Below are 16,373 nucleotides of genomic sequence, written 5' to 3'. Positions count from 1 at the left end.
TCCACCTTCCCCTATCAGATGCTGGTCAGCAGAATGTCCACCTGTCGCATCCTATCAAGTTGACACACTCTAGTTGAAATGAGGCAGAAATTATGGCCGATCTCATAACATAGGCCAGGAAACTCCTCTCTTAAATATTAGCCTCTACAGTCTGTCAAAGATCATAGGTCCAGGATAGACAGGGTGGATGAGTACTACAAATTCCACAAAAGCAATATTTTAAACAATGAAATGTTCAAACGAACCGAACCAAAACATTAAAAATACGTAAACAATGTGAAAAATAACTCAAAGACAATTTAACCCAAATGTTCATTTTTGTTCCTAAATGGAAACAACCCTGAATCATTGCGGTCTTCTTTTCACTGAATAATTTTCAATTCAGTCAGCAAAAAAGAATATTCCAGCTTCTTTGGAGAAGAAGAAAGATAAACAAACCATAAAATGTGAAAAGCGGAGTGTAAAATAGGATGGAGGAGAGGCAGACAGGGGGCGGGTGACACAACACCACATGCCATGTACTCTGTCCAGGTTACCAGTGAACAATGACTAAGACTAGAACACACCATGGGTCTGCGACATTACCTTAGCTTTCAGAGCTAAGGTTGAGTTTGGCTAAGCAGTGTGTACTTTAGCGCTCTGGGACAGGATCCAAAATGTGAACAGATTTAATGTCAGACTAAAGCAACCCTTGTAAGCTCAATGAATCTTTTCACACCCACAAAAATCCTTCCATTCATATTTTCTATTTCATAGCACGTTTACTTCATTTTATCTCTGCACGAAAGAATAATTAGAATTAAGAGTTAGCTGGAGTTAAAAAAAAAAAGTTGGAGTAAACTATTTCATTTTTTTCCTCACAAATCTCCTTATAATCTGTAAAACTATTTACTGGTGGTTGGATAAAGTAATCTCATCAGTTTAATTGTACAACCTGTAAACATAATTGCTAAATGGAAAACACTGTTTTTGTTATTACTAGTTAGCTAGGCTAAGTAAGAGAGAGACCCCATCATTTACAACTGAATTTAGCCTTTTTTAAAACATAAGTTGCATTAAACTCTGGAGTTGGAATAGCAGAGCCATTCTTTTAAACAAGAATTTCCTGCAAAACAACACAAATGGTTTATTCTCATTACCAATTTTGTCTCTGCTTTTAATTCTTTTTTTTTTTAAGATTTTATTTATTTATTTGAGAGAGAGAGAATGAGAGATAGAGAGCACGAGAGGGAGGAGGGTCAGAGGGAGAAGCAGACTCCCCGCCGAGCAGGGAGCCCGATGCGGGACTCGATCCCGGGACTCCAGGATCATGCCCCGAGCCAAAGGCAGTCGCTTAACCAACTGAGCCACCCAGGCACCCTCTACTTTTAATTCTTAATTTCTTTTTCTTGTGTTATTCCAGTGCCTAAACCCTCTAGCATTCTGCTTAATAGAAGCAGGGAGAGCATACTTTTTTTTTTCTGATTTTGATAGAAAGTCTTCTAAAGTTGATCATGAAATATGATTGCTCACTCTAGGTTTTGAGAATATTCCCTTCATCCAGTTAAAGAAATTCCAGATCCATTTTATTCCAAGCTTGCCAGAAGGCCTTTCCCCCACTTTTGGTTAATTATGAAATTATCAAAAGTTTTAATGTCATCTATTGAAATAATAATGGAGGGTTTTGTTCCTTTAATCTTTTAATCCTTTAATGTTGAAAATTACACTAATACACAAGTACTTCAAAATTTGATTCATTGTGTTTAAGATAGTCTCATCCATTTTGACAATACTGTATTTTCCCTTTAAAAATTTTTTGGCATTGTCCTAATCCAGTTTTGCTATCAGTTTCATATAATGAGTCGCCTAAAGCATTTTTTTTCTTTTTAAATTTTCTGACATAGGAGATATAACATAGGGAATAATCTATTCCTGTGAAGGCATGGTAAAACTTTCCTGTAAACTTTCTTTTGGTAGGGAAAAGAAAGGGAAAGGAGAATTTCTGATTGTTCAATTTCTTTCATGATAATGGGTTATCTAGATCTTCTTGAATTGATTTTGACATTTATTTCTTCCCAGAAAACTTTTATCATTTTCACATTAAACCTAATTATCAAATTTAATGATTTAAAGTTGTCCCTAGCATTTTCTTTTGAAAGTCAGTGTAACTTAGTTAAGAGCATAAATTCTAAAGCTGTGGAGCTTCAGTAGTGAATAGTCTTTAATTTTACTTTTTTTTTTCTTGATCAATCTTGCTAGATGTCTGTTTACTAGTTTTTAATTTATTTTTTTAAGAACGAGCATTTGGGGCGCCTGGGTGGATCAGTTGGTTAAGCGACTGCCTTCGGCTCAGGTCATGATCCTGGAGTCCCAGGATCGAGTCCCACATCGGGCTCCCTGCTGAGCAGGGAGTCTGTTTCTCCCTCTGACCCTCCCCCCTCTCATGCTCTCTCTCTTTCTCTCTCTCAAATAAATAAATAAATAAATAAATAAATAAATAAATAAAATCTTTAAAGAAAGGCACCATTTAAAAAAAAAAAAGAACGAGCATTTGGATTTGTTGATCTTTGATACTATTTTTTATTTCATTAATTTTTTTCCTTTTGACTTTCTTTCTTTGCTTTGCTTAGGCTGACTGTATTGTTCTTTTACTTTCTTCAATTAAATGCTTAATTTTTTAAATCTGTTTTTTCCTACTTGTGTTTTTAAGGCTGCAAGTTTACCTCTCTCCTTTTAACTGCATCCTACAAGTTTTGATATGTAGTACATTATCTTTGAGCCCCCCAAATTTTATAATTCCCATGATTATTTCCTTTTTAAGTCATTAGTTATTAAGGAGGGCATTTTAAAGTTTCCATACATTTTATTTTATTTTTAAGATTTTATTTATTTATTTGAGAGGCAGGGGAGAGGGAGAAGCAGACTCCCCGCTAAGCAGAGATGGGGGACTCGATCCCAGGACCCTGGGATCATGACCTGAGCCAAAGGCAGACACTTAACTGACTGAGCCATCCAGGCGCCCATGTTTCCATACATTTTAAAGATGTCTTTAACTGTTTATAATTTGATTCCATTGTGGTCATACAATGCCATCTATTGAAATAATCATGTAGGTTTTCTCCCTTTAATCTGTTAATGTAGAGAATCTCCCCCCCTCCCCCTCCTCTCTTTCATACACACATACACACACAGGAAGATTTTTATTAATGCTTTGAAATGTATTAAGATTGCCTTTATGATATAATACATGATCAACTTTTGTAAATGTTCTATTTATAGCAGATAAGAAAGTCTATTCAGCATTTGTTGGGTATATATTTTATATATATCCAATAAATCAAGCTTGTTGATTTTGTTCATATTTTCAATAGTTTTACTAATTTCTTCTTTGCCTGAATCAGTTTTTTAAATAAAAGTATTTCAGAATCTCCCACCATAATTGTAGACATGTTGAATATTCATTAGAATTTCATCAGCTTCTGATTTACACACTTAAAGTCATATATTTTTAAAAGATTTTATTTATTTATTTTGAGAGAAAGAACTAGCAAGTGGAGAGGCAGAGGGAGAGAGAGAATCTCAAGGAGACTCAATGCTGAGCACAGAGCCCCACGTGAGGCTCAATGTCACAACCGTGAGATCATGACCGGAGCCGAAATCAAGAGTCAGACACTTCGGGTACCTGGGTGGCTCAGACGGTTAAGCGTCTGCCTTCAGCTCAGGTCATGATCCTGCGGTCCTAGGATCAAACCCCACATCGGGCTCCCTGCTCAGCAGGGAGCCTGCTTCTCCTTCTCCCTCTGCTGCTCCCCCTGCTTGTACCTCTCTCTAATAAAAAAATTTTTTAAATCTTTAAAAAAAAAGTCAGACACTTAACCAACTGAGCCACGCAGGTGCTCCTAAAGACCATGTTATTAAAATCATACAATATCTCTGGGTGGACTATTTCTTTCTAAAATTATGTAGTGGGTCTTTCAATCCTTTAATATTTTTCCCCCTAAAATTCTATTTTGCCTGATACTAATATTATAGCAGCAGTTTTTTTTTAGTTAATAATGTTGGGGCATATCTTTTTCCATCCCTATAATTTTCAACCTTTCTGTGTGATTTTGCTTTAGGTGTGCCTCTTGCCAAGATTTATATAGCTATGTTTTGTTTTTCTATCCCATTTTAATCTTCATCTTTATATGGGTTAGCTTAATCTGTTAATATTTCCTGTAATTAATTTTATATTTAGACATATTTTGAATTCTAGAGCCAGACTGCCTGGGCTCAAATCCTGGCTCCACTTCTTACCATTATAATACATCAGTCAATCTCTTTGTGCCTTAACTTCCTCATTTTATTTACAAAATGAAGGTATAACAATATCTTAGAGAGATGTTAGCTAAAATAAATGAATAAAGTACTGAGAATAGTGTCTAGCACATACACAGTAAGTGGTATTACAATGCTGTTAGAATTATCTTTACATGTTTTCAGCTTGCCATACCTTTTCTTTGTCCCACTTTCCTAATTTCATTTAATTGATAAAGGTTTATAAATTCTCATTTGTTCTGCTTAATTGGAAGTTATTTTTTTAATGATTTTATTTTTTTTAAATAAAATAATTTCTACACCCAACATGGGGCTTGAACTTACAACCCTGAGATCAATAGTCACACGTTCTACCAAATGAGCCAGCCAGGCACCCATATTTGGAAGTTTTAAATAATATTTCTACCTAGTAGTAGTTACCGTTTGTAATAGCTACTGTTCATTTTTTAACCTATACACTTCACTCTAAGAGTTTCTAATAAAAACTGAATGTATGCAGAATCTCGACCCTCTTCCTACTACACGGAACTTAAATATACTTCACTCCTTCAACACTGACAAATCACCTCCTCCTCAACTTATTATCATCAAGAATTTTCCTTTTTTGACTTTTCTCTTTAACACATTGTCATTTTATTTTTTTCCAGACAATGGCTCACAAATTTACTGACATAGTTTACCCACTTTTTTGTTCACCATTATTTCATATATATTGTTTTCCTTCTGCGTCCTTAAATAGATCTTTAAGTGTGGATCTCTGAGACGTGAACTTTCTTAGTCTTTTTATACATGTAAATGTCTTTATCTTGACCTCCCTCTTGAATGTTAGTTCTAACTGCACATAACTTAGTTATTTCTCTTCAGCTTTTGAAAGATGCTATAACTTCCATTATCTCCTGGCCTCTATTGTTAAAGAGGTATATTTGCTGCTCCTTTGTGAACAATCTATTTTGTCTGGTAGCCCGAAAAAAAAATTTTTTTTAAAGATTGTATTTATTTATTTGAGAGAGACCAAGATAGCAACGGAGATAGAGAGAGAGAGCACAAGCAGATAGTGAGAGAAAGCACAAGTGGAGGAGATGGAGAAGCAGGCTCCCCACTGAGCAGGGAGCCCGATGTGGGGCTCGATCCCAGCACCCTGGGATCATGACCGGAGCTGAAGGTCATGACGCTTAACCGGCTGAGCCACCTGGACGCCCCAAATTTTTTGTTTTTGACATTACAGTTTCCTTAAGCAGTATCTAGATGTAGATTTATTATTTATCCTGCTCATCTGTCTTTAATTTGGGAATTCTGTTTAAATACTGCTTTTTCATCATTCACTCCATTTTCTTTTAGCTCAGCTATATATTTTATTTGCTTTTATATCTATTTTTTATATTTATTTGAGTATAGGTGACACACAATGTCACATAAGTTTCAGGTGTACAACACAGTGATTAGACAAGTTTATACATTATGCCATGTTCATCACAAGTGTAGCTGCCATCTGTCCCAATACACTGGTATTACAATATTACTGACTATATTCCTTATGCTGTGCCTTTTATTCCCGTGACTTACTCATTCCATAACCGGAAGCCTGTATGCCCCACTCCCCTTCACCCATTTTGCCCAACTCCCTATTCCCCTCTTCTCTGGCAACCATCAGTTTGTTCTCTGTATTTATAGGTCTAATTCTGCTTTCTGCTTGTTCATTCATTTAGTTTAGTTTGTTTTAGATTTCACTTGTGCATGAAATCATATGGTATTTGTCCTTCTCAGTCTGACTTATTTCACTTGGTATAATACTCTCTAGGTCCATTCATGTTTTCTCAAATGGCAAGAGCTCATCCATATTCATGGCCGTATAATATTCTCCTGTGTGTGTGTGTGTGTGTGTGTGTGTGTGTGTGTGTGTGTGTGTGTCTGTATACACTTCACATCTTCCTTAGACATTTGTCTATTGATGGACACTTAGTTTGCTTCCATATCTTGGCAATCGTAAATAATGCTGAAATAAACAGGGGTGCGTATATCTTTTCAAACTAGTGTTCTTGTTTTCTTTGGGTAAGTACTCAATAGTGGAATTAATGGATATGATATTTCTATTTTTAATTTTTTGAGGAAGCTCCATACTGTTTTCTACAGTGGCTAAACCAATTTAAATTCCCACCAACAATGTATGAGCATTCCTTTTTCTCCTTGCAAATGCTTGTTATTTCTTATGTTTTTGAATTCTGACAGGCCTAAGGTGAGATCCCATTGTGGTTTCGATTCGCATTTCCCTGATAATTAGTGATGTTGATCAGCTATGTCTTTTAGACATTCATCAGGGATTTGTGTTGAGCCAAAGGGAATGTGGCAAAGTGAGGAATTACTGTGCACATTAAGTCATTAAGTCCTCACCATCAATTTTGCCCAATTTTCTAAGAATTGCAATCTATTCTTGAGAACCAAGGTTACAGCATGCTGACTAGCATTTTTTAAATTATCTCTTCCACTAAGCCCCTCACAATTCTACCACAGATAACACAGAAGCAAAAAGGGTAATAGTGGAATGGCTAATATACTTTTCAGAGCCTAAACTAGAATATAATCTCTGAGATCTTTATTGATCCCATACTCCACTCGCATCCCAAACTTCTAACATATAAGCAATATACACAGCACATACATGTTTGATAAAATAAAATTCTACCCGCTGAACTCATTTTCTCACTGATTTCCAGTGTAAATTGAGTGATTCCATCTATCCTACCGACTTTTAAACTATGCTATGCAAGCTCCATAGGACAGAACTACTGATTATCTGTACCACAGGAGAAACAAGAACAAATTTATATTATCAATGAGTAGACAAATTAAAGCTTGTATAGGTGGTTGTTATCATGTAACACCTGAATGCACCTGCATAATGACTGTATCAAAAACTACCCATTAAAGCATGCACAAAACTCTTCTTTAATGCCAGAAACAAAGCCCCAGGACATTTTTATTTCTACTGCATAACTTCCAAAAATTAGATCTATAGTTCATCAACAACCAATTAGACTCAGCTGTGCTTGCTTTCGCTCAGGCAATTTTAATAGTATTTCTCTTTGGATATAATAGATAATTTTAAAAAGAGATTAAATTATGATTTCAAATTTTATACTAAATAGAAAAAGCTTGTTTTATTTTGAACTCAGATTACCTAATTTGTCCAATCAGATGCAAAAGGCTCAAAGCTTGCCATTGCAATCACGCCTGCCGTGATCAACTTCATCACTCTGGTCCCAGTTATCCCTCTATTTCAGTAAGTAATCTTGGGCTCTTTTCTCTTCACATTAGTTTTCTAAGTCATAATTTTTTTAAAGATTTTATTTATTTATTTTAGAGAGAGAGTGCACACGAATGGGGGGGCAGGAAAAGAGAGACAAGCAGAACCCATGCCGAGTGCTGAGCCCGAAGTGGGGCTCAATCCCACGATCCTGAGGATCATGACCTGAGATGAAATCAAGAGTCGACGCTTAACTGACTGAGGCACCCAGGTGCCCCCATAATTTTTTTAAACTTGTAAATAAACTCTTTTCTAAATACACTTTTTTGAGAAGTAATTTACATGTAACAAAGGGCACCCATTTTAAGTTTTGACAAACACATATACCTGTGTAAACACCACAATTAAACACAGACTACTTCTACCACCCTGCTTCCCAAAGGTCCCTGTGCTCTTCAGCAAGTCATGCAGTAGATCCACCCTGGCCCCTAGCAATCACTGACCTTACTACATCCTTCATTGGTTTTGCCTGCTCTACAATTTCAAATACATGCAGTTCTATAGTATGTACTCTTCCTATCTGACTTCCTCCACTGAGCATAATATTTTGGAGATTCTTCTATGTTATTGCATGTATCAGTAGTTCATTTCAGTTGGGCTGTTTCCATTGTTACCATGAATAAGAATGCTATGAACATTCATGTCAACTCTTTTAGCAAAAATATGTTTTTATTTCTCTTAGATTACTACCTTATAAAACACTTTATAGAATTACATTCAAACAACAAGACGTATGGCAGTCTTAAAAAACATAATTTACTTCACATAAATGGAAGGTCTGCCACTTACTCATTCTCAGGTAATTTTCTTTTAAAGATTTTTTTTTTATTTTAAGTAATATCTACACCCAATGTGGGGCTCAAAATTACAACCCCAAGATCAAGAGTCGCATCCTCTACTGACTTTGGCAGCCAGGTACCCCTTGAGGTAATCTTCTCTTAAAAAAACAAATAAGCAAAGCTAACTATATAAATAACTCCCACTTCTGTACGTTGTATACAATTGTCATACAAAATGCACACAAAATGCATTCAAAATTCTTCCCTCGGGCGCCTGGGTGGCTCAGTTGGTTAAGCGACTGCCTTCGGCTCAGGTCATGATCCTGGAGTCCCGGGATCAAGTCCCGCATCGGGCTCCCTGCTCAGCAGGGAGTCTGCTTCTCCCTCTGACCCTCTTCCCTCTTGTGCTTCCTATCTCTCATTCTCTCTCTCTCTCAAATAAATAAATAAAATATTTTTTAAAAAAATTCTTCCCTCATTGATATAATTTGTACCTGCTACTCACTAGAGGTTTGGAGATACAATTAAGGAAACCTAAGACAATATATCTGTTGTAAGATATGAAGGCATAAACAGAGTAGGAAATGTGAGATCATTTTCAGAAAAGCCAATGTTTTAAATATACTAATTTAAAGAAATAATCCAAATTTGCCTTTTTAGCTTCACAGCTATAAGTACTAAAAAGGCAAGTGTATTAATGGAATATTATGCAGCCATCAAAAGGAATGAGATCTTGCCATTTGCAACAACGTGGATGGAACTGGAGGGTGTTATGCTGAGTGAAATAAGTCAATCAGAGAAAGACATGTATCATATGACCTCACTGATATGAGGAATTCTTAATCTCAGGAACAAACTGAGGGTTGCTGGAGTGGTCGGGGGTGGGAGGGATGGGGTGGCTGGGTGATGGACATTGGGGAAGATATGTGCTACGGTGAACGCTGTGAATTGTGTAAGACTGTTGAATCACATATCTGTACTTCTGAAACAAATAATGCAACATATGTTAAGAAAAAAGAAAAAGAAGAAGATAGCAGGAGAGGAAGAATGAAGGGGAGTAAGTCAGAGGGGGAGACGAACCAGGAGAGATGATGGACTCTGAAAAACAAACTGAGGTTTCTGGAGGGGAGGAGGGTGGGGGGATGGGTTAGCCTGGTGATGGGTATTGAGGAGGGCACGTTCTGCATGGAGCACTGGGTGTTATGAACAAACAATGAATCATGGAACAGTACACCAAAACAAATTATGTAATATATGGTGATTAACATAACAATAAAAACATTAAAAAAAAAAAGGCAAGTGTATTTTTGAGAGCTAAAACCACGGTAGCCTGCTATCAATCTATGAAGCTGAGAGAACCTATGAGTGGGGATTCAACAATGAACTCTCATCTTTAGCTTCTGGTAAAGCAGAATGACTGAAAAACTGGGTGGCTTGACCTTATGGTTTTGATTCTCCAAAGGTGGTAGGCTGGATCAAGACATCAATCTGGCATCACCCTATCATTTTAACAAAACAAATACACTTAAGAGCTGATTTTGGTTTCATGTAGGGCTCAGGTCTCACTCAGTCCCAACAGATTTGCCAGGCCTGATTCTATCTATCACTCAGAAACGACAGACAAATCAGCAGAAGTCCCCAAATAAGGCATGAGGAAAAAACCTATGGAAATTCAGAGGAAGGGGAGATTATTTCCAGTTAAAGGTACTGAGGAGCAACATCAAAAAAAGACAACTCAATGCCCTTGAATGGGCAGAACTGGGACATGTGATGATGTATAACTTGGTACTACTTAGTGATTAAAATCTTGGTCTCAAATGAAGTTGCAAAAGACTGGGTATCTAAATGCAATGTGGTATCTTGGCTTAGACCCTAAAACAGAAAAAAGAATTGAGGAAGCCCCTGTAACTTTAAAGAGTCCTAAGGAGTCAAAGGAAAAAGTAGAGACTGAGGAATAAAATCTTGGACTTTACTGGTATTAGAACATTGCCCACTTACCCTTTCTACTTCTTAAACAGCACAAACAATAATAATTCCATTTCTGGGAATCTAGTCAAAGAAACTCCCTAACAAGGCTTTTACTTTATGTAAAAAAGATGCTCACGGAATTTTTAATAAGAAAAAAATTAGGAACAGTCTAAAGAGAAAAATAGTTAAGCAAAAATATTATCAAGCCCTTCTCCATATTCCTACCAAGTCTACCTAACAAACTTCTCTTATTTTTAAGCCACACTTCCTTGCTGTTGCTTCTAGACAGACTTTGATTTGGTATCTCAATTATATACAACACATACTTCAATTACTATACTACTGATAAAGTACTTTAATAATCTGTTTCATGGTCCTCATTATGAGAACTTTGAGAGCAGAACCTAAGTATGTTCATGTGAGAATCCTTAGCATACAGGGTTAGTAAATAAGCTCTGCAGAAATGAAACATTACATATATAGGAGGCACACCTGGACAGGAGTCCCAAAGAGAACAAATCCAAATTTTCTGAAGATCTGTACAATAAGCAGAAACTACAGATATCAGGAGATATAAGGAACCACTAGTAGCCCAGGGGGTAGCATATTTCCTATTAGAGGTTAGAGAGGTAGCTGTATTACCCTGATAATATCACTGAGTAGAAGGGCTATTTTCATAGAAGGAATATTATCAATATTGATCATGGTGACACTAACATTGTGTATTATCTAAGAATCCAGGCTCTAAAGTGATATGGCCCCATGTCTGAGTCTTAGCGCTGCCTTAATTTCCACATCTATATAATGAAGGTGACAAGATTAAGATCTCCCTCATAAGCTTGTGAAGATTAAATGAGATGCATACAAAAGCTTGGCATAGTGCCTGGCACATAGCAAATATTCAAAGTTAATTTTTATTATTGCCTCTCCAACTTCTGGCCTCTACTTACGTCAACTGATTCAGATGGAACGGAAAGAAATAACCCCAAGAAACCTGGGCAGCCATCTGTAGCAACTGTGACGTTATGGAATAAAACATCACATCCTGGTGGCACAGTTCACTTTTTATTACTAGTGACTGGGACTCTGGAGAAGAAAAATAAGTATAAAAAATTCAGAGCCCAGGGGCGCCTGGGTGGCTCAGTTGGTTAAGCGACTGCCTTCGGCTCAGGTCATGATCCTGGAGTCCCAGGACCGAGTCCCACATCGGGCTCCCTGCTCAGCAGGGAGTCTGCTTCTCCCTCTGACCCTCTTCCCACTCGTGCTTTCTATCTCATTCTCTCTCTCTCTCTCAAATAAATAAATAAAATCTAAAAAAAAAAAAAATTAAAAATGCAGAGCCCACTGGAGTACCTAATCCAATTTACCACTGTGTTGAAGGTACCATGCTTTGTGTCAGAGTAACACGGTAGCAGTAATAGTAGTAATAACACTGTAATGATAGTAGCAGCAGTAGTTAACGTTCACAGAGCACTTCCTATGTGCCACCTACTGTTTTAAATGCATTTCAGGTATTAACTCATTCAACCTATTAAGTCTTAGAAATAAGCACTTAGGCTGAAGAGTCCAACAGCTCTGGAGTTAAATCGTGGTCCTGCCATTAATGAGCAAGTTACCTCGCTTCTCTGAGCATTAGTTTTCTCCTAAGTGGGAGTGAGAACCCCTAACCCACAGGCATAATGTGAGGACTGAGATAACAAACGTAAAGTACCGATCATGTGCCAGATAACCAGCTGATACCCTCACAGCTGTTTTTATTATTGCCGCCAATATTATTATTACATCTGAGGACCGAAAACATCATTCTGCAGACATGCAGAGTAAAGTTGCAAAAGGGGGAACTTTTTTCTTCCTTCCTGAGTTCCTCTTCAGCCTTTTTCTCCCCCAAATGGTAAGCATCTATATTATTAAGCTTTTCTCAGAATAAGCTATACATGAATACAAAGTAATATACTATACAGATAAAAAGACCTTTAGACTAGCTTCAATAGGTTTTTTTTCCCCCGTCTAGGAACAGTAGTGGTGAAAATACTTTATTTCCTTCAAGTAAATAGTGCCTAAAAGAATGAAAATGGCATATGGCCGGGGGAATCTTCCAAAGAAACTACTCTACACAGCCATCCCCTGTTCTTTTCTCTGCCTTTTAAGGTCACAGTAACAAGATAGAAAATCTGGGACTCACACCATCTGTCCAGACAGTTCCATCACTGCTCATTTCTCTTGTTAAATAATTAGAACACTTCACACTTCCCAAACACTGCTACCATAAAGAGCAGTTAAAGCAGAATGAAAGAAGCTCTTTCTATGCAGAAATGTAGTGGTTAGAAATGAACCATTCTTTTGAAGTTCGTAGGTTTCAGATCATGTCAGTGAGAAGAAAGAAATTCAAGTCTTAGAAGGAAATTTAAGAATAAAAGAATTACAATACTGGCTCTAGAAAGTATCTTTCTTAGAAAAAAAGGTGACATCCTCATATGACTCCTCTAAGAATAGATTTGGCAGTTTAATACCGAGCTGATGATATATGTACCTAATCTGTAATTTTCTCATAAGACTATGAAGAGAGATCGTTTTCTTTACCCCTGTCCTACTAGTAGAGTAGTAGTAATAGCAGCTAATAATTACTTCGCACTCAGGACATCTTTAATTCTCTTCAAAACCCTTTTTTGTATTAACTCACATAATCCTTAAAGCCATTCTATGTAGCAATTTCTATTATTATTCCCATTTTACACTTGAGGAGACTTAGGCACAGAGAGGTTAAATAACTTGCCCAAGGTAAAATAGCTGGTAAAGTATAAAGCTGGGGTTCAAAAGCAAGTAGACTGGCTCCATCCCTTTAATTTCTGTGCTACACTATCTTACAGTTTTTAAAGAAGCCTCTAAATTATACATTAAATTCAGCTTTTTTTGTGGGGTTTTTTTAAAGGTTTATTTATTTTAGAGAGTGAGAGAGAGCGAGCACAAGAGGGGAAGAGGGAGTGGGACAGAGAATCCCAGACTCCATGCCAAGTACGGAGCCTGACACAGGACTCCATCTCATGACCTGAGCTGAAACCAAGAGTTGGACACTCAACCAACTGAGCCACCCAGGCACCACCAAATTCAGTTTTTTTTTTTTAAAGATTTTATTTATTTATTTGAGAGACAGAGAATGAGAGATAGAGAGCATGAGAGGGAAGAGGGTCAGAGGGAGAAGCAGACTCCCGCTGAGCAGGGAGCCCAATGCGGGACTTGATCCCGGGACTCCAGGATCATGACCCGAGCCGAAGGCAGTCGCTTAACCAACTGAGCCACCCAGGCGCCCGTCCCAAATTCAGTTTATTATATCTGAATAAACAAATTATAGCTGAATGTCCTAAACACTTACCCCCATTCACCTAGTCACAGTGAAAATGTCAATTATATACTCATTAACTTATTCATTTCTGTCTTATATTCAGAGCTTACCCAGCATGAATGTGTTGTTGTCCTAAAGCAAAATAATTTTTTATATTAAATAAAAGTTTCAAGAATATCCTCTGGGGTCAATGTCAGTTTGGGGATACTTTATGACTTTGAGAAAAAGGTTTGGATTACTCTCAAACCTCCAGAATTTACCTTACATGAAGACTCCTTGCCTTCAAATAAAGATTCAGCAATACCAAGAGGGTGTGTCAGTGTACCCAGGAGAAACCAGTCTGCATATGGCATTTCTCTTCTGTGTCACAGAATTCTCCCCACTCTGCCCAATGGCTCAAATTTATGATAGAAGCTCCAATCTCAGCTAGTTAGTGAGGCAAATTTAAGCTTCTGGTCACATAACTACCATAATAATGACAGTAATGATAATAATCACTTTAGTAATCATAACAGTAACAATGATAACCATCATTTACTGATAATGAGTGCTAAGCATTATGTCAGGTGCCTCATATCGTCAGGTGTATCAGGGAGACAGTGGGGAGTAGTGGTTAAAGGACAGGCTGCTGTCTGAGTCCTTTCATTACTTGCTGTGTGGTCTTGACCAAACTATTTACATTCTCAGCACCTCACAGATTACCTGTCTCCTAAGATTGTTTTGACGATTAGATGTGTTAACACATGCAAAATGTTCCTAACAGTCAAATGCATAGTAGCGCTACCCAAACTCAATAGACTAGGAGATTAATGTTCAGAGAAAAGCTAAAGGCCACAAATAGGTTAGGGTGCAGCTAAGGTTCCCCAGGTCTGCCTTGACTCCAAAGCCCATGCTCTTTGGGTTCTCATTCCCATTCATTTGCCTCTCCTTCTCTTTCTCTCTCAGAATTGAGAATAGGTCAACTGCTTCATAAAGGAGAGCACTGTTACTCTAATGTCATTTTTGTCTTTTCTCATCACAGAGTTTTACTGTAGCAGCATTAAAAAAAATGTTAAAAATGTCAATCTAACATACTGCACTCCATCAGTTCCGAGACATTTCCCCCCACCCAAATTTTTCCATCTGTGAATCATGTGTCTTAGAATTATAATTGGCAGTATTTTTCCTTTCTGAGTAGCACATAAAATAATGGTGCATCTTACAATCCATATCATCTTACATTTGACAAAATATGGTAGCTGTTAAGCTCAATGAGTATGCCTTAAGGATCAGCCCTCAGTCATTGTTAAAAGGCTAATTTCTGAGGTTGCGGAGCATTTGTGGCCTCAGAACAGTTCAGTTCCAGTGTCCTCACTTAATCTTCACTTCACCCTATCTCCTTCTTACTGACCCTTATCCATTTCCATCAAATTAACAAGCTCCTATAACTCTAACAGCTAATCTGTATTTTGGCTAAGGTTCTGGGCTCGGTTTTTGTGTTCCTTGTTTTGGTTTTCCCTTTCCAATGACTCAAGGGCTTCTAATCATAATGACTCTTTGGACTGAAGTCCCATGGGCACTTCCTCTTACACTGTCCTTATAAGTAGTCCATACTTTCCAAACACAATTCGGCTTTATGGGTAAACTGAGGAAGTTAGCTAAGAGTGAAGCTGTGACAGTCTTTCGTTTGTTTTTCATTTTCAGTTACTTCCTATTTCTACCTTCTGAAATTATTTCTCTAGCCCCTTTTATAAGTACTTATCTGATTCATACTTAAATTTTTTTCCCGTTTTGGCCTGAGTGCCTCCATTCCACATATGGTCAGTCTCTTCATAGAAGAAAAAAATGTCGAGTTTTATATCATCTTTTCCTTGGAAAGATAGTTCCAAGCTGTCCTCTACCTAGGAGGAAGACGAAAACCATCACAGACTGAAATGAAGGAAATATATTTTCTTTAAAAAAAAAGATTTTGTTTTATAGAGAAAGAATACTGATTCTAATATATTTTTTCAAGCTGGAACATCTCTTAAGTTGGGATTTATCAATAGCGTGCCAAGATTTGATTTCTTTTTTAAATGCATATAAAATAATGTTGCTTCTGATAATTAATGAAAACTCAGAGTAAATGATTTACAGTAGCTCAATTACCAGTCTGCAGAACATTCTGTTCCTGGGCCCTTTTCTGACTAAAGAAGGAAAGGAACCAAAGAAAAGTGATTCCCTTTAATAATCAAGAAAAACTATTAGGAAATAAGTCTCTCATCTCAATCAATAATAAGTACTTAAATAAATGTGGCATCATAGAAACCCATCTATATACCATAAATTATATTATGTATATGAAAAAAGAAAAAATAAAAGTTAAAGATACAAAGAATTCTGAGAGCATTTGCCTAAAGAAACTTAATCTACAAATAATTATGTTCCCATTAGACCTGGTGCCTCTGTCTTGTTATAGCACTATTCACATAATTACTACGTGTTTTTTTTCCCCAGTTCGACAGTTAACTCCTCAAAGATAAGTACTGTAACTTATTCATCTTTGTGTCCCAGGTGCAGAGTGCAGTGCCAGTCAGAAAGTGAGTGTAGAGTAAACATTTGCATGCCTAGAGTTCTACTGCTTTGACTCTGACCTCTGGAAAATATTTTATTAAATATTTTTTATAAACTAGAATAATTACGATGAAGAAATTTTTCAGTGACTAAACAT

At 37.0% G+C, this 16,373-nt stretch overlaps 1 protein-coding gene across 3 annotated transcripts in view; it reads right to left on the bottom strand.

The window, feature by feature from the left end:
* FKTN (fukutin) overlaps window positions 1-16,373 on the bottom strand; it is a 63,409-nt gene that overhangs the window by 7,799 nt on the left and 39,237 nt on the right. For 2 of the 3 annotated variants that reach the window (XM_028108841.2, XM_028108842.2), the window contains exon 9: window positions 15,437-15,564. In XM_028108841.2, the coding sequence (XP_027964642.1) occupies window positions 15,437-15,564 (128 nt within the window). Of the gene's footprint in view, window positions 1-15,411; window positions 15,565-16,373 lie in introns of those variants that run through there. The other variant, XM_028108843.1, reaches the window with a different exon arrangement.

This window comes from Eumetopias jubatus, unplaced genomic scaffold (genome assembly GCF_037043125.1).
Source record: "Eumetopias jubatus isolate StellerSeaLion01/CBP00866 unplaced genomic scaffold, mEumJub1_p1.0 scaffold_15, whole genome shotgun sequence".
NCBI classification, from domain to species: Eukaryota; Metazoa; Chordata; class Mammalia; order Carnivora; family Otariidae; genus Eumetopias; species Eumetopias jubatus.
This window is presented reverse-complemented; position numbering and strand designations above follow the sequence as displayed.